Source organism: Budorcas taxicolor, chromosome 23 (genome assembly GCF_023091745.1).
Source record: "Budorcas taxicolor isolate Tak-1 chromosome 23, Takin1.1, whole genome shotgun sequence".
Taxonomy (NCBI): domain Eukaryota; kingdom Metazoa; phylum Chordata; class Mammalia; order Artiodactyla; family Bovidae; genus Budorcas; species Budorcas taxicolor.
This window is the reverse complement of record NC_068932.1, coordinates 18748403-18772145: the sequence shown is the minus strand read 5'-3', so window position 1 is coordinate 18772145 and position 23743 is coordinate 18748403. Positions and strand designations below refer to the sequence as shown.

At 51.8% G+C, this 23743-nt stretch overlaps 1 protein-coding gene across 5 annotated transcripts in view; it reads left to right on the top strand.

The window, feature by feature from the left end:
* Positions 1–23743, top strand: part of CRTAC1 (cartilage acidic protein 1) — a 151668-nt gene that overhangs the window by 92679 nt on the left and 35246 nt on the right. For all 5 annotated transcript variants that reach the window (XM_052660772.1, XM_052660773.1, XM_052660771.1 and 2 more), the window contains exons 3-5: positions 2441–2637; positions 15982–16118; positions 21290–21446. In XM_052660772.1, coding sequence (XP_052516732.1) covers positions 2441–2637; positions 15982–16118; positions 21290–21446 — 491 coding nt within the window. The remainder of the gene's footprint in view (positions 1–2440; positions 2638–15981; positions 16119–21289; positions 21447–23743) is intronic.

Here is a 23743-nt window from a genome sequence, read left to right as displayed (position 1 = left end):
GGTGGTGAACGAAGACCTGAAGGCTTTGAGGACTAGCATTTAGCGCCCAGAAGGCACTTGCTGTCCCTGAGGGCTTGAGCCAGCTGCTGACAGGGTGGGAACCCAAGTGTTCCGTCTCTGCTGCCTAGACATGTCCCAAGGTCATACAACACCCCGACATGCAGCCCTCAGACACTCTTTGTCAAGGCGTCAAAGGCACGACCTTCCATCACCAGGTGCTGACTCAGCCCCCAGTGAGCTCAGCTCCCCTTTCGCACACTGTGGATGCCAGAAGGCGCCTGGCCAGTCACTCAGCACCCCCTAAACTTCACTGGCTCTGTGTCTTGGTGACGAAGGAGAGGGCCAAATTGGATGTGTTTCAGGAAAGCAAGAAGTGATTTCTCTCAAGGACCTTGGAGAGTTCTTTCCTCCCTCCCCGAGGTGAGCTCCGCAGGGGATGTCCAGCAGCTGGCAGCTGAACTCTGCTCAGGATACACACTCTTGGGCTAAAACAAAGGCAGGAGCCCGGGGACTAGTGGATGGGGGTTGGAGAGCCTGGCAGGTGTTCCAGGAGGAGGGAGGAGTCCTCAGACATTCCTGGCGGTGCTGCCTGGGGGTGACCTTGGGCACACCACTTTCTCCAGGTGGAAAGGGGACGGGAAGAAATGAACCACGGGACACCTAAGCCCTTCTGACTCAGCCATTGGGCTCTGAGGATCCACTCAGTCAACAAAGATTAATTGAGCACCTACTGTGTACCAGGCACAGTGCAGAGCAAAGGAGACAAAAAGTTCTGCCCTCGTGGAGCTGATATTCTAGCGGGAACAGAGAAAAGATAAAGAGGCAAATAGGGAATGATCAGCTAGCGGTTAAAGCCATGGGGGGGGAAGGAGGCTGAGGGGTGAGGGATCCTGGGTGATGGTGATTGCAAGTTTCAGAAGTGTGGGGGGGAAGGCCCCATCAAGAAGGGACAACTGAGTGAAAGTCTGAAGGCTGTGAAGAAGGGAGACAGCCTTGTGGATCTCAAGGAAAAGCGTCCTGGGCCGAGGGAACAGCAAGTGCGGAGTCCTTGAGGCAGGAGCGTACAGCAGGGAGGCCAGTGTGGCTGCAGGAGAGGCAGACGAGAGAGAGGAGGGCTGAGGAGCAATTTAATCTTTTGCTTTGTTCCTCAGGAAAAAAATTAAAAGATCCACCTGATGACTTTAGATGCATTCATAATGCTACTATTTAAGAGATTCATTCCAAAGCTCAAGGACAAAGCCTTCTGCATTTCTAGGGCTCATTTACCATAGGGCCCTTGGGACAGCAGAGGGAGCCTGGGTTCAAGTCCCAGTACCCGACACTAGCTATGTCACCTTGGGAAGGGCCTTCAACCTCTCTGAGCCTCAGTTACACTGCTCAAGTTCATCAGTTGCCCCATCTGCAAGATAGGTTATTAATGTAGCCACCCATGCAGCCACCCATGCCTACCTCTGGAGAAGGCAATGGCACCCCACTCCAGTACCCTTGCCTGGACAATCCCATGGTGGAGGAGCCTGGTAGGCTGCAGTCCATGGCATTGCTGAGAGTCGAACATGACTGAGTGACTTCCCTTTCACTTTTCACTTTCATGTATTGAAGAAGGAAATGGCAACCCACTCCAGTGTTCTTGCCTGGAGAATCCCAGGGACGGGGGAGCCTGGTGGGCTGCCATCTATGGGGTCGCACAGGGTCGGACACGACTGAAGCGACTTAGCAGCAGCAGCAGCATGTGTACCTCACTTGATTATTGTTAAGGTCTCTCAGTCGTGTCTGACTCTTTGTGACCCCATGGACTATACAGTCAATGGAATTCTCCAGGCCAGAATGCTGGAGTGGGTAGCCTTTCCTTCCCCAAGGGATCTTCCCAACCCAGGGATCGAACCGAGGTCTCCAGCACTGCAGGCAGTTCTTTACCAGCTGAGCCACAAAGGAAGCCCAAGAATACTGGAGTGGGTAACCTATCCCTTCTCCAGGGGATCTTCCCGACCCAGGAATCGAACCAGGATCTCCTGCACTGCAGGCGGATTCTTTACCAACTGAGCTATGAGGGAAGCCCATTTGTTGTTAAATTCAATGAGATCATTAATATGAAAGTGACTTTTACATTGAAATGGGTAAGATAAATGTCACGTTGCTTTTTGTTTTCTTCAGCAAAGCCTATGATAAGGGCTCATCACTGGCTGCCCACTCCCCTCCACCACCCTGCTCCCTATATTGCATCCCACGTGGGCCCTGTTGACTCTCACTTTGCTTAAGTCCACCTCTGATTCAGGGATGCTCGTCAGACGCCTGGAGACTCCAAGACAAGGCTGCCAAAAGTTACCGGGAATGTTCTGGGACTGGTGTGTCCCCACCCTGGCCTGGCCAGGAGGGCTCTGGTCGGGAGGAACCAGGTGGGCCCAGCCACTCCTCCCCAACATTCCCCTCCGCCTTCCTGCAGGTACAATGGCCCCAACCTGGTTCTGAAGTACGACCGGGCCCAAAAGCGGCTGGTGAACATCGCGGTGGACGAGCGCAGCTCCCCGTACTACGCGCTGCGTGACCGGCAGGGCAACGCCATCGGGGTCACAGCCTGTGACATCGACGGGGACGGCCGCGAGGAGATCTACTTCCTCAACACCAACAACGCCTTCTCAGGTAAGGGCTGCGGGCCTTGGGCCTTCCCTGCTCCCACCTTCCTCCTCCCATCACCAGGTTACAGTCACCAGCTTCCCCAGGCCCAGGCCCTGCCACCTCCCAGCAATGACCCAACAGTGACACCCCCGGGAGGCCCTTTCTTCTCTTATGCATGAAGCTTTTTCTCACCTCCCAGCCCCTGGGCCCGGTGATAGACGCCTTGAGCGGAAGACCAGTCCCTCTCCCTCAGCCTTTATGTCCTGTTTGCCCTCCAGTCGCAGCGGACCCCCATCCCCCGAGGTAACCCGTCCTCCCTTCTCCCCCAGCTCCTGACTCAGCCATTCAGGACTTCTCACACCCATCACCCGCAGATGACCCCCACCTCCTGGCATAGGTCCCCATGGTACTTTCAGGGGACCTTTCTAAAATGCTCTGAAATCCTTCAGGGGTCCCCACAGTGTTCAGATGAGCTCATTTTTTCACCCCGCATTCCTGCTAAGCACCTGCTCCCTGCCAGACAGGAGGCCCTCAGGGCTGGGGACACAACTTGGAGGAAGACAGACCTGGGGCCTGTCCTAGCCCGGAGCACCAACCCCTTGTCACTTGGGCTCTTTTGTAAATGCAGATTCTGCCTCAGCAGGCCTGGCTGGGGCCCGAGAGCCTGCCTTGCTAACACACTCTCAGGCGATACTGCTGCTGCTGGTCCAGGGACCACACTTTAAGTAGTGATGTCCTACATCCCAAGGAACGGCTGAGGGAAACTGATGCCCAGAAGGCTACATAATAGTAACAATGATAATAACTAATATTTTAGTGGCACCTACTCGGTGCCAGGGTGAGGGTCTAAGTGCTTCATCTTGTTGTTCAGTTGCTCAGTCATGTCTGACTCTTTGAAACCCCATGGACTGCAGCACACCAGGCTTCCATGTCCTTCACTGTCTCCCAGAATCATCTCATTTAAGTCTCACAGCAGCTCGAGTATGTAGGTCCTGGTATAGCCCACTTTATAGTTGAGGAAACTGAGCCACAAAGAGGTCACATGACTTGCCAAGCCACACAACTTGTACACCCCAGGGTTCAAACCCAAGTGTTTGACTCCAGATCCATCCTTTCAATCAGCACGCTCTATAGCCTTACTCAATCTAAGACCCTCGGGACCTAGTAGAGAGCCAGGCTCACAGTTGGCGCTCAGTATTCCATGAGTTCGGAGGCTGTACTCTTGGGGCTGCAGACGGAAGTCTGCTCCCAAGGGGCCATACATCTGCGGGGAAGTCCCAGGCCACAGCTTCCTCCTGAAGGATGCAGGGTCTCACGTCCCTGTGGGGCCAGGCTGGACATGCCCTGGACTCTTCCAGATGGGGGCAGCCTCTTGGGTTGTCTGGACCACACTGTGCAGTTCAGACTTGCGCATTCACTGTCCTGCACCCTCCCAACCTCCTGGAGTCAGGGGGTCACCTGACTCTGGGGACCACCCTCCCTGCTTACACACACACACATAGTGGCTTTACTCTGGCCTATAGTGTTGCCCCTACTGGTGTCTGAGCCCAAGCCAGGATCCAGCCCCAGACTGCCCTTGCTGTTGAGCCCTGCCAATTGCCTGAATGGGAGGGGATGGGGTTGGGGCTGGTGCCAGAGGGAGGGGCAGGGGCAGGCAGAGCTGACTGGCTGACAGCCAGCCTTGTGCAGCCAAGAAACAATGAGCCACAGCCCCGAGTGGTGTTTTATGGGTTTTCATCTCATCTTGCCACCAAGTGAGGCCTGAGAGATAGTAATTATCCCTACACAAATATCAAGGCATGATTACCCAGCTGGATTTACTGCCCTCTCTCCAACCAAGCCAAGATTGGATTAGGACACAATTAATTGATGGGCTGATCAACTCTTTAGTGTGGGGCAAGGTCAGGAGGGGAGCAGCGGCAAGGGATGCTGTGGAAGGGGTGAGTCCCCGGCTGGAGGGAAGCCGAAGTGGGGAGGACTGTGGAAGGGGGTGTTTAACACTGGCTCGGTGGGCGCGATGCCAGAAGAAGGGGACACACTCTTCCCAGTCACTGAACACAGAGCACCTGGGCTGGGACCTGTCAGGTGTCTCTGATGCGGCAAGCCCTCCCACGCTCTTTGAGCATTTCATAGTGAAACCAAGAGCCACAGTGCTCAGCCCAGGCTGCACGTGAGACTTCCCTGAGGAGCTTTAACACTCCCAGTTCCCAGGGAGCATCCTGGTCAGTCCAATTGGAAGATCAGAAAGCTCTCCGGGTGATTCCCCTGTGCAGTCAAGGTTGACAGCAATACCCCAGAGTCATGTTGGTTCCATGCTCAGCCTAATCATCACCCCATTCACTCACTCATATATTCATTCACTGGATACATACTTATTGAGCACCCACCATATGCCAAGCACTGTTCTAGGCACTGACGATGCCCCAGTGAATGAACTGACAAAAATCCTTCCCTCTCTCCCCAGTGCAATCTTTTATTTCTCTAGAAACCTGACCCCCCTCTCCTGGCCCTGTGGAGTCTTAAGTTCCTCGAGGGCAAAGTCCCTGTGCTGGTCATTTTGTGCCCCATTCTGGCCCAGCCAGAACTTGAACATCCTAAGAGTACAATTAAAACTTAATAAATAAATCCAGGAAGCACAAACAAGGCATACGCCATTAGGCCTATGAGAAGGTTCTCCAACAGAGGAAATATGAGGAGAGGCAGAGAGGAGATATGAGAGAGGTTCGCCTGGGAGAGCTTGGAGCTTGTCCCCCAGAGCTGGGATGAGGATGACAGTGCCCTGCAGCCTTAGTCCCAGGCATGTACCTCCCAGTGGCCTTCTGTGGGTTTGAGTTAATTTTTCAGTTGAGTGATTCAATTGATTCATCGACAGTGGGCGGGTTGTGAAGCCAGAACCTTTGTGCCAGGTCAGCACTTCCCTGGGTCCAGCTGGCATGAGGCTCAGCCACTGCCACCCTGCCCACCATGAGGAACCTGAGATCCTCTCCAGGAGCCCCGGCCAACCCACACCTGCCCATGGCTTATGACTGAGGCTCCCTCGGCCTATGCCCAAGTATTAAGAGGGACCTGGGGAACAGGGGCCCCTCCCTCTCCTTCAGCCAGCCTTAGGACATCAGCACTGGAGTCCCTGGAAGAGGGCTGGGACCCTGCATCCTGGCAGTGTCCTGTAGGAGTCAGCCTGTACAAACCTGGGATCTACCCCTCACTTCCTGAGTCACCTTGAGCACCCAGGGTGCTCGACACTTCTCTGTCTCAACCCCTTCACCTGTAGAACAGGCAAAATTGTATCAACTTCATGAGTTTAACTCCTTCCATAGACTGTATCCAAAGTCTTACCATCACCTACCACACCCCCTCCAGATGTGAGCCAGCTTGCCTTTCTGACTCCTTCTCCTCCCCTCTTGCTCTTGCTCACCTCATTCCCACCTGAGGCCTTTGCACTTGCTGTTCCCTCCACCTGAAAGGCTTTTCCCACCATTGTTCTCAGCATTCAGTCCTTCCCTTCATTCAGGCCCCTTCTCATGTGTCTTCCCTGTCGCTCCCAATGCTCTTAACTTGCTTTATTTCTTTGGAGCACTTCCTACTGTCTGAGAGGGGGCTGTAAATTTGTGTTCACCTTTCTGCTCTTCTGCTAAATGCCATGGGGACAGAGACTTTGTTTTGTTTTCTGCTGTATCTCCATGACCAAAGACATACTTATGCCACTTAGTAAACATTAATACATATATCTGACTGAGCAGCTGAACTAGTGAATGAAAATCACTTATTATGGTGTCTAGGATTTAATCCATGCTCTGTAAGCAACTGCTGTTATAATACTGTGGCCTGAAGAAAGGCAGAGACTTTAAAAAGGTCCAGGACAAAGGCGCCCTGGGCCTCCCTCCCAGCTGCTTGAAGGAAGAGACTCTGGGAGCAGAAAGAAGAAAGGGTCATCATGTAAATAAAACACCGCACAAACGAGGGTGTCAGGTGCACACAGCTCAAGGGTTAATAATCGGAAAGCAGGTAAGAGGGAGGGAGCAGGACTGACCACAGTCCCAAGAGGCCTGAGCGAGGAAGGCAGCCGAGGGCTTAACTGGCCTGGAAAAGTACTACAGTTTCAGGCAACACTGAAGCCAGTGTTTCAGGCAACACTACTCTGGAAAAATCAGCTAGGAGCCTATGCAGGACAAAGGGGGAGAAGAGCCTGCTCCAGCACCCCATGCACAGGCCAGGAACCCAGGACCCCCTGCAGCTCCTGTTCAGAGCCCATCCCTCCAGGGTCCTGCACTGACTACTCAAGCTGTTGTTCAGCTTGGCCCCGAGCTCTCCTGCCCACGTGACCTGCCCGGGGTTACAGCAGTGTGGCGGTAGATGGGCCAGTGTGGACTGCAAGCCCCACAGTTTATTTCATTCATTCATTTCAGCAGGATGGTCACTGACCCTCTGCCATCTTCAGTCTACATACACCTCCCTCCTCTTCTACACAAATACTGCTACTCACAGTACTGCCCCTTACCTCTTTACTTAACAACTGATTTTGGACATTATGTCATAGCCACACACAGACAGCTTTCTCGTTCTTTTTATGGCTGTATAGTACTCTATTATATAGATTTGCCATTCCCTGAATTGGCCCTCTCTTGAGGAATATTTAAATTGCTTGTAAACCACCGAATGAATAAGCTTGTACTGCATGCCATTCTCCACAGCTGCAGGTGTGTCTGTAAGGTAAGTTCATAGAAATGCAACTGCTGCGTCAAAGGAGTATACAGGGGCAGTTTTGATAGGCACAGCCAAATCGTCCTTCAAAGGAACAGTCCTAGTTACACTCCCGTCAGTCCGCATGCCAGTGAGCATCTCCCATACCGATACTCTCAGCAACTCATGTCATCATTTAAAAAAATATTTGCTAATCTGATAGCGGGGAAAACTGGCATCTAAATTCAGTTTTAATTTTCATTTTTCTTAAAATGAGTGAGGCTGAACATATTTTTATATATTTGGGTCTCTTGTCTGCTCAGAGCCTTTGCCCATTTTCTTCTATTGATTATCGGCCTTCTTCATATTGATTTGTAACACCTCCTTATGAATTAGGGAAACCAAGCCTCTGTCTGTAATACAAGTTGCACATAGTTTCTTCTTGTTTATCATTTTTCTTTTGCCTTTGTTCATGGTGGGTTTTGCAATGCGGAACGTTTTTGTTTTTATGAGCTTGGATTTATCACTCTTTTCTCTGATGGCTTCTGAGCTCCATATTATATTTAGGCCTTCAGTGGGGCTTTTGTAACCTCTCGGAGAGGAGGCATCAGTCACTGTGCCAGAGAGAAGAAAGGGAATCAGGGGCGCCTTGCACTTTCAGCCTCTTTTGCCTCCACAGCAGATGAGCCGTCTGCATGGAGAGCACACCCATTGTCCACAGCTCTTCACCCAGGCCCTGTTCCCACGATATCTGCGGATGCTCTGCACCTTGCTTCTCAAAGCATGTTTTGCCACTGAGCAGCACTGGCAATAGCTGGAAGCTCATCAGTTTGCAGGATCTCAGGCCCCATCCCAGACCTACTAGACCAGAATCTGCCTTTTACCAGGATGGCCAGGACTTCTTGTGCCTGGTAAAGCCTGAGATACACTGCCTTGAGGCTCCACTCTCTTTTCCTAGGATCCTCTGAAAAAGTGAAGGCATTAATCACTCAGTCATGTCTGACTTTTTGCGACCCTATGAACTGTAACCTGCCAGGCTCCTCTGTCCATGGAATTCTGTAGACAAGAATACTGAGTGGGTTGCCATTCCCTTCTCCTGGGGACCTTTCTGACCTAGGGATCGAACCCAGGTCTCCTATATTGCAGGCAGATTCCTTGCTGCTGAACCATCAGGTACTCCCAGGGAACTCTACTCAATGCTCTATGGTGACCTAAATGAGGAGGAAATTCAAAAACAGTGAATATGTATACCTGATGCACTTTACTGTACAGCAGAAACTAAAAATAATAGTTTATAGGACCTAAAATGGATCCTAGGGTCTCCTGATCCCCAGCCATATTTCCCTTGGACATAAGCTCCAGATTTTCAGCTCACCCAGCATGACCCCATTTGGGGAAATGAGCTGATGGACTGCTCAGGCCCCCTGCCCGCCACTACCATATACCTCATTTCCATGTGGCCTCAGAAGAAGAAAAATGGAATAAGGCTATCAAAGTAGCACCATAATGAGTATGAGCCCTGGGACTTTTCTGGTGGTCCAGTGGCCAAGACTCCACACCCCCAATGCAGGGGGCCCAGGTTCTAGATCCCTGATCAGGGAACTAGATCCCACATGGCACAACAAAAAAAGATCCATCAAGCTGAACCTAAAACCTCACACAGCCAGATGAATAAATATATAGTTTTTAAAAAATAGTGTATAGAGCCCTGAAGCCTATTTCCTCAGTCCTAACACAAAAAGAGGTTCCTCAGGGACTGGGACAGCCTTCCACTGGCTCCTACCCAGCTATTTATTTACTTTTAGTTTCTGCTGTACAGCAAAGTGCATCAGTTACATACATATCCACTCTTTTTAAACTTCTTTCCCATTTAGGTCACTACAGAGCATTGAGTAGAGTCCCCTGGGCCGTACAGCAGGCTCTCATTAGTCATCTATTTTATATATAGTAGTGTGTATGTGCCGATCTCAATCTCCCAATCCATCCCACCAATCTCCCATTCCACCCCTTCTTCCCTTCTTGGCAACAGTAGTTTTTTTCCTACATCTGTGACTCTGTTCTGCTTTGCAAATAAGTTCATCTGTACCATTTTTACAGATTCCATGTATAATCGATACTATATGACATTTGTCTTTCTCTTTCTGACTTGCTTCACTTTATATGACAATCTCTAGTTTCATTCAAAGCCATGCCAAATGGCTTTATTTCTTTTCTTTTATGACTGAGTAATATTCCACTGTATATATGTACTATATCTTCTTTATCCACTCCTCTGTCGATGGACATTCAGATTGCTTCCAAGTTTGTCTACTGTAAATAGTGCTGCAATGAACATCAGAGTGCAGGCATCCTTTCAAATTATGATTTTCTCTGGATATATGCCCAGGAGTAGGATTGATATAGGTTGCTCTATTTTTAGTTTTTTAAGGAACCTCCATACGTTTTTACATAGTCCACCCAACTCTTTAATATGTGGGATGGGGCGGGGGTGCTTTGCAGTTAGACCACAATTTGAGGCCCAGCATTGCCACTTAACAATCTTAGGTAAATGGCTTAAGCCCCTAAGCCCCAATTTCTCTCTGGAAGAGTCTATCTTCCTTACATAACTATGGAAAGGACCAACTGAGCTAACGTGAATGAAGCACTCGGCAGAAGTTCTTTGGTTTTCCCTCTTCTCCCTGGAATGGAGGAAGGAAGACTGAGGTCTGAAATTATATTGGGGGGTGGGGGTGGTTTGTGAATGGGACACAGGGAAGCCTGGGTTCTTTCTTTTTTAAAATGTCCTTTGCCAGAGCCAGTTCTTTTTTCCCCTAGGGCCATCACTTCTTTGCTGGTTTTCTAAGTCTTATAAAGCATTTTATACTTAATGTCACAGTTGTGTTCTGGGGTGTGGCTTATTGAGGATTTGCAGTGGTCATGCCCTGTAATTACCTGGATGATGATGGTGGCTATCATGATGGTGGTGGTGAGGAGGAGGAGGAGGAAGATAGTGGTGGTGATGGTGGTGATGGTGATGGCAGTGTTTTTATTGTTTATTGAATTTATCATGAGCCAGGTATTGCTCTAAGTACTTTATTTACATTATCTAGTTTAATCCTCACAACAACCTGATAAATAGGCGTTCATTCTCATTATCCCATTTTATACACAACAAAAAGGCAAATTCATGAATTGCTCAAGTTCAACCCAGGCCGGGGATATTGCTGGCTAGCTCCTGACCCTGCTGCTTGGCAGTAATCTCTTTGCCTTAAGAATGTAGCTGGAGGCTGAGCCCCTAGCCCTACCATATGCACTGGCCCACCCTTCTCTTTGCCACCATTATCAGAGTCAAGTCAGGTCATATCCCAGGGTGGGGGCAGCTCCTCAGGGAGGAGGCACTCAAGCTAACGATCCTTAGCAAGAGCCCTTTGTAGCCCAAACTCACCTTCCCAGTGGCTCTAGGATGACTTCTGGGGGTAGAGCTGGGTGTGCAGATGACAAGATGGTGAATTGAAGACCATTTGCTAGATGGAGACCAGTGCCCTCGATGCAGAACCACTCTGTTTTCTATTTGTCTGGAGACTCCTCCACCTCTGCCCTTTCTTCTTCCCCCTCTCACGCCCAAATGTGCCCCCTTCCTGGGACTGAGTCTGTGGCCCTGGGCTTTCCCTTTTACTCCAGCTCCAGCCTCCATTCCCTGCAAACTGCCATCTGTCACGTCCAGCGAGCTCTTGGGCATGCCTTCTTGGCCACTTTATGATCCCCGAAAATGCCAAGCTCCTGCTCCCACCCCAGCTGCCCCAGTGCCCCGCTTCCCTCACTCCCCTACACCGTGGGCTTGCTCTGACCCGCTGCTCCTGACCACGCCCTCCCGCCCTGGCCTCTGGAACCCAGCACTTCTCCCCACTTCCCCCGTTACCTCTCGTGCCTGAGCTACTACAGAAGTGGCCTCCCCACTTCGCTATCTCCCTTGCGAGCCGACACCTCACTCCACTGCCAGGTGAATCTTCCAGAAACATTGTCTTCCCCAGATCAGAAACCAACCGTGCCCGCTTCGGCCTCAGTGCTGGCTTAGCGGCTGTCTCCCGGCCTGCCTTGCTTCTCCTCCTGCCCCTGCACAAACCCTCCCCTCTGGGCATATTCAGTGTCCCCTCTGTCTAGGTTTCCCTTTCTGCCCTTAGCACCCTCCCTCCTCCTCTCTACCTGACAAGCCGTGGGTGCGGTGCTCAGAAGTGCAGGCTTCGGAGTCAGAAAGACCTGGGTTTGAATCTGTCTGCACCACACACTGGCTCTTGGGGAATTAACCTCTCTGCTCCTCAATTTTTCCACCTGCAATATGGGGCTACACCACCTCTCAAGGCAGTGTGAGATTCAGGCAAGATGATGATTGAAAAAAAAAAGTGCTTCACGCAGAGCCTGGCTATACTAGGTGCTCTGCACGCAGAGCCTGGCTATAGTAGGTGCTCTGCACCCTGGAGTTCTGCTGTTGTTCCTCTGATACTTCACGTCATGGTTCAGGTGCCTCTTCTGTCATGAAGCCCTCCCCGATCACTGTGACTGACTTCACAGCATCTCCGGGATGTACTATCCTATCATCTCTGTGGGGCTCTGCTAGTTGTGGGATCATAGGCAAGTCCCCTTGCCTCTGGTGCCTCAGGTCCTTCATCTGTAAATTGGTCTTGAAAATAGTACTTACTGTGTAGGCTTGTGGCAAGTGCTAGTGAGTGAATGTATGGGAAGCTCATGGCATATAGAAATCACCATAGGAATGTTAAGTAGTTTTATTTTTACTACCGTCCCATAGCATCTCCTTTTTGTAACCCTCCTGTCCGCTAATGAACACTAAGCGCCCCGAGTCAGGGGCCGAGACTCCTACTTCCCTGGGGCCGCTCCAGCACGGGCAGGGAGTGGTAGGCCCCTGAGCCTCCCCCACTGGGCCTTCCCAGTATCTTGCCACCTGGCAGCAACTGCCCTTTCCATTGGGCTGGCTTCAGGTGATGCTAATGGTAAAGAACCCGCCTTCCAATGTAAAGGACACAAGAGACCGGGTGCAATCCCTGGGTCAGGAAGACCCCTGGAGGAGGGCATGAACCCACTCCAGTATTCTTGCCTGGAGAATCCCCATGGATGGAGGAGCCTGGCAGGCTACAGTCCATGGGGTCCCAAAGAATCAGACACAACTGAAGTGACTTAGCATACACACACTGAGGCCTTCAAAAGCTCCCTTAGTGCCAACATGCCAGATTCTGGGTAGGACTGTGCCTCATAGGGGATATGACCTCCAGAGTCCCCTACCCTGCCCTTGAACACCCTCGGTTTCTCCCAGGCCTCTGCTTTCTAGGAATCTCCCCCCAGGACCCAGGAGAGGCCCTCTGCCCTTTCCTTCCCGAGCTGCTGCCCCTGACTCAGTGAGGGACCCTAGGGCAGAGTGCAGCTACAAGGAGCCGGAAGGTGGGATTACGTGCTGACATGGGCCAGGGGCCAGTGCTGGGTGTTTATTGCCAGTGCCATCGACCCGCACAGCTCGCTGTTTATCTGTCTTCCTGACACACCTAATTACCCAGGTTGCAGCTGCCAGAGCGTTTGCTCTTCCTAAATCACAGGCTCCCATCCCTCCTGTCGCCCAGGCCTCTAGGCCTCTGCCTGCAGAAGGCCTGCCATTGATTTTGCCGTTCCCATTTATGATCTACAAGGCTCTGCATCACTGTTGCACATTTTACCTTAATTAGTTTATTCTTCGGGGCGTCCCTGGTCAGCTCAGAAGCCAGGAGACTGGAACGAGGGAAGAGGCTAATAGTACGTGTCGCCCTAACGCCTCTGGCCACAAAGCCCAGCATCTGGCCTGATGTCAACACCCCAGGGCAGCAACTTGCACAGAACAGTGCTAGCTCTGCAGGACGCTAAGAGGTGAGCTGCAAAAAAGGGGTGCCATGGCTGGGTATGTTTGGGAAAGGCTGGCTTACGTGAAATTAAGCCTGTAATATACTGCAAGACTTTTCAAAGTTTTGATAGACTGATGTCCACTGAGAATCTCCAAGTGGGGGATGAAAGGTACAGTCTTTCCTGAGCTCAGATAATCATAAAATCTTTTCTCCAGGCAGCTCACAGAGACCAGGTTCCACTAAGCACACTTTGGGAAATGTGAGCAGGAAGAATCGGGGGTAATTAGGCAAATAGAGGGGGATCGAGTCACCCTAGCCTCATTTTTTTCCTCTTGCCTAGCTAAGGCAGGGACTCAGAGGTTTGAGAAAATTTTCCCACTGTATGCAGAGGTGCCCATCAGAGGTCTGCAGAGCCCCACTGCCAGAGCTGCTTTCTCACCCAGCCCAAGCTTTGGTTGAGTTTAATCTTGGTCACATTTCAGGGGGAACTAGATAAGCTGAGATGTAGTCTAAAGAGGCCCTGGTTTGACAGAGAAGGGCAAGTGTCGCTCGCGATTGTGACGGCTGGGCATCCGGAAGCTGCAGAACCATCCTCGGAGGCCCCCCAGGCATTAGAAGGCGATGACAAGGCCGCCACTTGCCTGGGGAACAGCCACGAGTACAGCAGCCCACCGTTCCTCTCCCGCAGTCCTGAAACAGAACGCTCTGAAAGCCTCAAGTGCTTTTTTTAAGTTTGTAGGAAAGTGAATTGGTAGCAAAACCTGTCCTGAGCTGATGTGAGCTATTTATGGGCTTTATTTATCCCACTTGGTGTGATATTCATATATTTCACTGCAGAAATATTAATGTGTTTAATTACAGGGTGCTGCCCTGGTTCCTGCTGGGGGTGTTATATAATAAACAGGGTGTGCATTGTGTTACCTTTCTGAAATGTGAAAGGGAAAATAATCTGAGTTCCTAAGCATATCTGTTCCCCGGGGATTGTGACAAGGGCCTAGAGACCCAGGTGGTGCAGAGCAGCCAAGGGCCGCAAGAGTTCCCCCTGCAGTTCCCGCAGCCATGCTGGGAGTGGGGAGGCCAGCTGTTACCCCCAACTCTCAGATGGAGAAACCAAGGCCCTAAGAGGATAAAGAACTGGCTTAGACAAATGGGAGTCAGAGCTGGACTTGGGCAGAGTCCACACCTGGGCTTCTGTCCTAATCAGGCTCCTCAGGAGTCCCAGTGAGCACCCATGCCCAGCCACGGCAGCTCTGGCAGACCACTGGGAGCCCCAGTGGGCACCACCCCCAACCACAGCACCTCTGGCAGACCCCCAGGAGCCCTGGTGGGCCCCCAGCAGCCACAGCAGCTCTGTGCAGACCCTTGGGAGTCCCAGTGGGCACTCCCCCACCAACCACAGCAACTCTGGCAAACCCTGGCTTCGGCTCCTCAGCCCAGGTCTCCCCCACCACCCACAGACACCTGCACGACTCCTGGATCTGCCTCCCGTTCCACTCAGGAAGGGCCTTCCCCTTCATGGAAACTGGTCTCTGCATGCCTGGGAGGGTCAGGCCAGGTGGCATGGCTCAGTCCCCGGGCCAGCTCCCCAGAGTCTGGCAAGTGTCCCTGAGGTCAAGTCCAGGCCCTACAGAGAATGCACCTTCCCCTGTGGGTCCCTGTGGTCTTAGGGGGGCCCCATGTGAGGCCACTCAGAGGGCAGCCTTTGTCCCCCCGCCCAGTTAGAGCCCCGTGAGGACCCTTCCAAAAACAGCCCTTACCAGAACATGCTCACATTCGTGCACTCACCCCCTCGCTCTCACGCTCATTCTCACACTCATTCAATCTCACACTTACACTCACTCAGTTTTACTCTTATTCTCATACACCCACTCACTCCTGCTTATTCCTACACACTTTCACGCACTCTCTCACACACTCAGACACTCTCAACACACCCCTGCAGTGCAGGGCTGAAGTCCCTGAAGCACCTCAGAGGGTCTCCCATCTATGAAACCAGAATAGTCACTTCTGTCAAGGACCACCCCAACTCTGGGGGCGCTGTGCTCAGCCTCTAACCTGAGTTATCTCATTTATCTCTCAAATTAAAGTGGAATGTAGTTATTATTGTTATCCCCATTTCCAAATAAGGAAACTGAGGCTCAAATTGCCCACAGTCAACAGCTAAAACCTGAGTCTCTGTAGAACCGAGCCTGAGACTCAGGCCAGTTTACTCAAAACCCCAAGTTTAGCTGCCATATCACCTGCTCCCCTCAGTCTGAGCCCATTGCCTCTCCACTGATCCTTGCCCCATGAGTGCTGACCCCACGGCCATCCAGGTTTCTCCGGCTGTTGGCGATACCCCTGTCAGAGCTCAGCTCCCAGCCCCGCCCTCCGTCTGGACTCCGAGACCCACCCACTGACCGGGACCATTTCTTCTGAGACCCACATCAGGCTCTGTGATTCAGCAGAGCATGCAGGGAGCAGCTCCTGGAGAAAGGGACATTCTTGGTTGAGTCTGGATGTGAAATACTGGCGATCCCAGGATGTCCCTCCTGGTGCCACGAAAGTGTGGTGCAGACCATGAGATCCTGCTATTGAGGATCAGCTCTGACACACACTAGCGGTCACACTTCTTCCAAAGTTCCTGAGGCCTGGGCTGGCCATCTTCATAAGCTTCAGTGTCTTCTCTCAACTGAGAATAACTGGGTGTCCCCAGGAGAGGGGTCACCACTGCCTGAGGACCGTGAGGAGCGTTCACCGTGCAGCAGGTGACCCATCCACCTGTGGCCCCAACACCTGGGGCAGGCACCCCACCGACCACCAGCCCTCTCTTCCCTCCTGCCTGCAGGGGTGGCCACGTACACGGACAAGTTGTTCAAGTTCCGCAATAACCGCTGGGAAGACATCCTGAGTGACGAGGTCAATGTGGCCCGTGGCGTGGCCAGCCTCTTTGCCGGGCGCTCTGTGGCCTGCGTGGACAGGAAGGTGAGTCCAGGGGAACATGGGGGCCTGGGGAGAAGGGAGGCACACAGCAGCATGATGGCCAGGAGGAAGTGCCAGCAGACATCCCCAGACAGAGCATGGCTCCCAGGGGCAGAGCTCAAAGCCGCTCCCAGGGCCTTGCACATAGTGGATGGTAACATACTTTCACATCCTTTCTCCCCTGAGGGCCTCCCGGCAACCAGGGGCTGTCATCATTGTATCTGCTGGACAGAGGACACTGAGCCCCAGGGTGGGGCAGGGACCTGCCTGAGGACCCAGACGTAAATCAGAATCGGTCAGCTCATAACCTTGTGTTCGTTCATTCAACTCATTTATGAAGTGCCAACTATGTGCCAGGCACTGGGCCATCAGGCCCCCTCCCCCATAAATATTTATGGAACAAATGAAGGCATAGCAAAGGGGCTCATGAGCGGGTGAGTGGACGGTTGCCTGAATGTAGAAGTACTTTAGTTAATCCAAAGCACCATCGATGCTTTCCTGCCCTGCTGGTCCACCCGGCACACAGGTGCTCAACTCAAAGTGTCGGGGAGAAAGGCCAAGTGAGGAGGGAAGAAGCAGCTGCAACCATCCATCCTGTGAGGGGCCCCACCCGGGCATCCCAGCCAACCCAGCCAGAGCCAGAGCGTGGCGTGGCGGTGATTTATCCCTCCTGTCACCTGCTCCCCTGCCGCCCCTCCTTGGCTTTTACAAAACATCATCACTAAATCAGGGACCCAGCTGCTGCCCAGCTTCCAGGGGAGCGTCTCTGGCCCCCATTGTGGGAGTTGGGGCGAGGGAGCCAACTCCTTCGGGATTTGAGATGGCACCAAAGGGATTGGGGATTCAGAGTGAATCTTCACAGCAGGGGCCGCCAGGCCTTGGGAAAAGGCAGGTGCCAGGTATAAATATTTATTTCTTAACAAGCTGGTGCTAGGAAGAGCAGCCAAGCTGGGCTGTGAAGCCACATTTAGCCCTGGCCTGAATCTCTGCCACCTGGACTCCCGCCTGGTGGGAAGAATGGGCAGGAGGCTCTATGAGAGCCCCAGGGAGCAGGGAGGACCTGGAGGGCGGGGAGGGGGCACCAGGCCTGGCCTCTGAGAGGCCTCTTCCATCTCCTCCTGGCTTCCAGTCCCCTTAGCCCCATCAGGACCAGGGCACCCCACACCCAGCTAAGGCAGGAACCTTCTCAGCACCGGTAGGAGGGTCTGAGGGTTAATCACAGAGAGATGCACTCTGTCCTAACAAGGTCCCCTACACACCCGTGCACTCACCCACAGGACAGAGGCACCATGTGAAGTGGAAAAAGAGAAAAGGGGGAAAAAGACACTCTGGCTTGGAGCACAGTAGACAGGCACTTAGCGGCCACTCACTCCCTACTCAGACCCGGCCTCGGGGCACCAGAGGGCGCCCCCACGGTCCATCTGCCATCAGAAGGGGGGCTACTGTCTGTGTTCAGCCACTGCCTTGGCAACCCCCGAGGCCCGAGAACTGTGGAGAGGTCAAGGCCAGAGTGGAAGCTGAGAGACAGGGATGCAGTGTGATGTGGGAAAACACAGGAGCAATCGTAACAATAGGGATATATTAACAGAACACTAATAATAATAGCTGTTATGCTCATTAAACTAGCCCCGTGCCAAGCTCTGTGCTAAGTGACTTCCATTCACCATCTTACTGGATTTTCAAATAAGCCAATGAGGTAAATGCTGTCATTATCCCCATTTTACAGATAGGAAAACTAAGGCTTCTAGCACTGAAGCAACTGACCTTGTTACCATATAGCAAGTGACAGGCAAAGCCAGAAATTGAGTCCTGCCTAGCTGAAAATGATCAGACACCTTTTTACCTCCCTGCTACCCTGCCTTTGGGTAAACCTGTACCAAATACACATTTCTAACCACAGGTTCTGTTACAGCCTTTGACCTACTCCTCCCTCAGCCCCACAGCCCCTAGCTGGAGCCTGTTAGTGTACCTGATTGGTGGTCTCTGGACCAGCAGCATCAGTGTTGTTAGAAATGCAGATTCTCAGGCCCCACCCTCCAGACCTACCCATCAGAACCACTGGGGGTGGGACCCAGCAGCCTGGGTTTCAACTAGGCCCAAAGGTGACTCTGATGTATGCTAAGCTTGGGAGCTTTGCACCAGGTAAAAGTCTCAGCCCCTACCGTATGCTGTTCTCTCCCTCTCCCCTCGCAGCCCTCATTCGTTCTCTGCCCCTAACCTGGAACACCACTGCCCTTCGTCTTCAGCTGCCTCATCACTCATCCACCTTTCTGGATCCAGCCCAAAGCCGATCTCTTACAAGAAGCGTTCCCTGATCGATAATGATTATGCCTCATGTTTATATAGCATTTTTATCTTTCCAAAGTCCTTTCACATGCATTGTCTCATTTCATCTTCTCAACGATCCTGCCAGGAAGCAGGGGGGCTACGATTCCCATGTAACACGTGAGGAGGTGCAGCCAAAGTGGGTGAGGAACCTGCCCAAGGACATAGAATCAGTTAGGTGCAGAGCTTGGCCTAGGATCCAGACTGACAGCCCTAGACCAGTGGTTTTCAGGGTGTGGTTCCTGAAACAGCTGCACCAGCTTTACCTGGGAACGTGTTAGAAATGCAGATTTGAGGGCACCCTCCAGACCCCCGAATCAGAAACTCTGGGGCTAGGACCCAGCATCCAGGTTGCTTTCACAACCCCCTGCCTGCTGCCAGTTGATTCTGAGGTCAACTAAAGGATGGGTACCACTGCTCTGGACCCAAAGCTGCAGAAACATCTTCCTTCTCCTGGAATCAGCTCCCCCACCCACAATTACCGTGGTCAAGTTCACACGTGACTTTCTGCAGTTTTCTATAACTGTAACACATCTACAACTTTTCTGTTTTGTCAACCCAATACACTGATGTAAGGAACTAGGTATAACCGCATTTTATAAATATCCTGATTTCTAGCAGAGTGCATTTCAGTTCATTTGGGCTTAATTGCCCATTTGTCGATGCGATTGCTAACAGCTGGTAGGGTCAGGCAGCGTCACGGTAAAGGCGCACTTTCCCCTTTGGCCCCATCCATTCACCCTTCATCCAGTCATTCCACACACGTACACCAAGCTCCTGGGATGGGCAAGAATCTTTCAAAGTTCTCCCTAACCACAAATGATGTTGTAAAGCAGTGCAACTCAGACTTCAGTTTTGCGTAGGGATCATATGGGGATCTTGTGAAAATGCAGATTCTGATTCGGCAGGTCTGGGCTGGAGCCTGAGAGTCCGTATTTCTAACATGCTTGCAGGTGACACTGATGCTGTTGGTCCAGGGACCATTTCTAGTAACAAGACTCAGGTAGCCGAATCAGAATCTGCATTTTCACAAGATCCCCACATGATCCCTACGCAAAACTGAAATTGAGTCGCACTGCTTTACATCACTCAGGTAGCAGGCTAGAGACCCAGAGAACCAGAAATGAAGAGACAGAAAAGTCTTTATGGAGCTGGAAACTGGAACAGCTCCAGTTTCCTCCCCCAACATGCCACACCTTGCGTTTTATATTCTGGGAACACTGAACAAACTGTTTGCAGCTTCCCAACATGCGATATACATCACTCTTTGTCTCATCTCTGCCTGGAAGGTTCTTTCCCCTCCACTTCACCTGGCCAAGACTCCTCTTAGAAAACCTTTTCTGAACTTTCTGTGGCCAGGTGCCCTTCCTCTGGGTTAGGAGCCCCTCTTCTGTGTACCCAGGAGACCCTGTACCCACTCTTAATCAGACCTGTAATTGCTGACACGTCTGATTCCCCCAGGAGAACCTGAGCGCCTTCCTTGCTTCACCTACCTGTTAGCCGCAGGTGGCTCTTAATCAACTTCCCCAAAGAAAATGGTTCCAAAGGGAAAAAGTGACCAGTTAGGTGAGAGAGGGCTCTCATGGGACCACCGGGGAAGAAATAAAAGAAAGCAAAGAAGGCTGAAAAGAGGGCAGTGGCAGAGCACACTGTGCTGTCTTAAATTCAGCTGTTTCTCCCAGGTTGTTTTGTGCTCATGGCTTCCTTTGTTGTTATTGTATTTAATTTTATTTTTTATTGAAGTATAGCTGATTTACAATGTTGTGTTGGTTTCAGGATACAGCAAAGTGATTCATCTATACATATATATTTTTTAGATTCTTTTCTCTTACAGGCTATTACAAAATATTGAGTATAGTTTCCGGTGCTATACAGTAGCTTGTCAGCTTCCTTAAAGCCAGACTATAAGCAACCTAAGGACAAAGACTTTGTCTGAAGTACATTTATAACCCAGGACCTTGCACATCGTTGGAGCTCAAGAAATATGTACTGTCTGATTAATTGGAGGGAAATGCTGCAAGGGATAAGAGGAAAGCTAGAAAACTGATTGAGAAATTGTGTGGATCTCTTGAGGGAAAGAAAGCATCCATTGAAGAAATAACACCATTATAATAGCAGGCAGGAAAGAATCTTTTATCAGCCGTGTTTTGGACTAGAGAGGAGAATGACTACAGTAACAAAGAACTGGTGCCCAGGGCTTCTCCTGGATGCAAAGGGGGAAATATATATATATATTTATAGTTGAGACACTGTTATAAAGGCAGAAGCAATGTACAATTTCTTTCTGGTACAGGAAAAGCAAGGGGGTAGAAGTGGGAAGGAGGAGCCTACTGTGGCCGAGCCTCTTGTGCCATCCAAATTAAGGAGTGAAGAAGTATGGGCTGGGGATGGGGGAGGGAGAAGGCTCAGGAATTTGCTTGTCATCTTGGCTGGAGCAAGCTTGAATGGGAGAGAGAGAGAGACTGAGAATAATGGGAATTGGTAGATCAATCAATCAGCAAATATTTATTGAGCAGCTACCCTGGCTGGCAGCTGGAGAGAGCTCAGCTGGAGGGAGGCACATTAGAAAATTGTCTATAAAAAGGTGGTTGTGGGGGAGAGGGAGGGATGTTCTTCTGGAACAGGAGAGAGGGGAAGCACTGTGCTGTAGGACTCTGGGGGCATCCCACACTTCGTAGCCTCTGTGGAAAAGCACCTCTGGAGCTGTGTCATGCAAGGTCACGGATGCCAGACCCCAGGAGCAGAGCCCAAACCTCGAGAAAGAGCTATGGTCCTGTGAGTGGAGGGGGGATCTGCTTCCGGGCCCCCAGATGGTCCTGCTCACTGACCCTCCCTCCCTTCCTGCTCAGGGCTCCGGACGCTACTCCATCTACATCGCCAACTATGCCTACGGTAACGTGGGCCCTGACGCCCTGATCGAAATGGACCCCGAGGCCAGTGACCTCTCCCGGGGCATTCTGGCGCTCAGAGATGTGGCAGCTGAGGCTGGGGTCAGCAAATACACAGGTAGGCAGAGTGGAACAGGGGGCCTGTGAGCTGGAGGGACTGGGGGCTGGGGTTAGGCTTCAGGCCCTGCAAGGCTGAGTCTAATTCATCAGAGACCACAGGAGAGGGTGGGTCTGTGTCCCTGGGGAGGGAGGGTAAAGGTTTTATCCTATCTCACCACCCACAGACGGCATCCTCCAAGGCTGCCTCTCCAGATGATGGGACATCTGGTGGGGTGGGCTTTGGCAGGCGCAGTGGGTGACGTCGGACATAGCCTAGATCACTGCATCTTTCTCCCCTTGGAACCCCTTGCCCCATTCTCTGCTGTAACCCAAGCGATGGGTGAACAGGTTCTGTAGGAGAAAACTGACAAATCACAGAGGCCAAGATTTAAAGCATTTTTTATTGCCAAACAGCAGACGAAATTATTTACTTACACATAAGCAGCCAGGAATTGAGTGCTAAATCCCTAAGCTTCAGCTGGGTCCCGTCTCAGTAAACTGAGCTCAAAGAATTGTGTTCTTATTCCCAAACCTCTCCAGCACTTTTTTTTAAGGCACGCTCCCTCCACATCTTTCAGGATGGGGGACCTATTGTCAGAGTCTCTGACAGGGAGATCTTTCTAGGGAAGGCTGTTTTTCTAATTCCAGCACGGCTGCTGACTAAACTCTGATAATCTGCCAATAGACTGCTGATGGCAGAGCAATCTAGTTCCTGTTTAGGATGCCAAAAATCAGGAAGCCAGAGCTGTACACAACTTCTCACGTGTACTCTGGCCTCATTGACACCCTACCTGCACCTTGAATGTAGAAATTCTCTGAGCGGTTGACCTTCCTGATACGTCCGTCCCAACTGGCACTACAGAATTCCAAGTGGCAGCCTACCTGGTTCCAAATCTGGGGGCTGGAAGGATCCTTGAAGGATCATTTGGGCCACTCCCCTGCCTTCAGCCACCTGGGTAATGGCATAATCGCAAAGTCCTCCCCAGAAAGGGTTGTCACGGCCTCCCCTGAGTTTACGATGCCTTTCTATAGCCAGCCCTCCACCTCAGTGAAAGGGGGAGACTGATGTTAACCTGTCTGACAAAGTTTGTGGGAACAAATGACTAGACAATTAAATAGTTTACACGGTTCAAGCCCCGTCAAAGAGTGCGAGAGCTCTGCATGGGAGCGAGCAGCAAAGAGGCTGAGTGACAGCAATAAACCGTGTTTTCCTGGGAGAAGGAATAAACATGCAGGAGCTTCAGCCTCGACTTGCACAGTCAATTTTTCTGAATAGTTCCCAGTTTTGTGCACTGGGCTGGCTTGGCAATTAAGTGCCTTGATCTGCAGAAGGAGGGTGGGCTGGGGAGATGAAGCACTTGAAAATGATGAGCTGGAAGGGAGGCAAGGTCTGGGAGCGAGGGCTGTACACAGAATCAAAGAATTCATAAGGTTTCAGCAGGGTGTGAGCATGAGGGGACATTGTTCACACTGGCGGGGCTGGCAGGGGGGCTGGCAGAACCAGGGGTGGGGAAGGAAGGCTGACGGAACCAGGGATGTCTCCAAGACAAGACAGCTGAGGAGCCCGGGTGGGGATGGGGGCACCGGGCAGCTGTGCCAGGCTGTGCTGGAAGGACTGGACAGCTCAAGGAAGAGACAGCAGTTTCTGTGGAGCATGCATGCAGGCCGGGGCAGCTGGCATGCCCAGAGGACACGTTAGAGCAGCTCTGCAGATTTCCAAGAGCCATTTGGCTGACAAGAACCTATTTGGCCCACCAAGTTACTATTCTGTCTACCCGCCTTCCCCAGCCTACCCTTTCCCTGCCCGCCAAGCCCCACAATGCTACCCTGCAGCCCCCATAGTCACTCTGTTCATGACACATGGACATCTGGCTGGAAAACTAGCCCAGATGCCCCCTCAGGAATGGACCCCAAAGGTAACAGCCACCACTGGAGCCCAGCCTGATTGCCAAGGCTCTGACACACGGCCAAGACTCAGCTCCAGGAGGGTGCCCTGGGCCCTGGGAGAGATGTCGACAGTGAGGAGCAGGGCCTGAACAGGCTGGGAGGGAAGCAAGCCTCGGCCAGCTGTGCCGTCAGAGAGCCACAGTCCCTGGAGCCAAGGCGCACAGCACCCATCTGCCGGATGGACCAGAGAGCCGCCCGTTTGCAAAAGAACAAATCGAGGTCCAGAGAGGAGAAAGGACCTGCCCAAGGTCACACAGGAGGTATACAGAGACACTAGCACTCAGAGCCCCAGCCGCTGATACCTAAACTACCAGAATCAGCTGACCTTTCAAACGACCTCCAGCTTGAGAATCCTGCACCAGCCTGCAA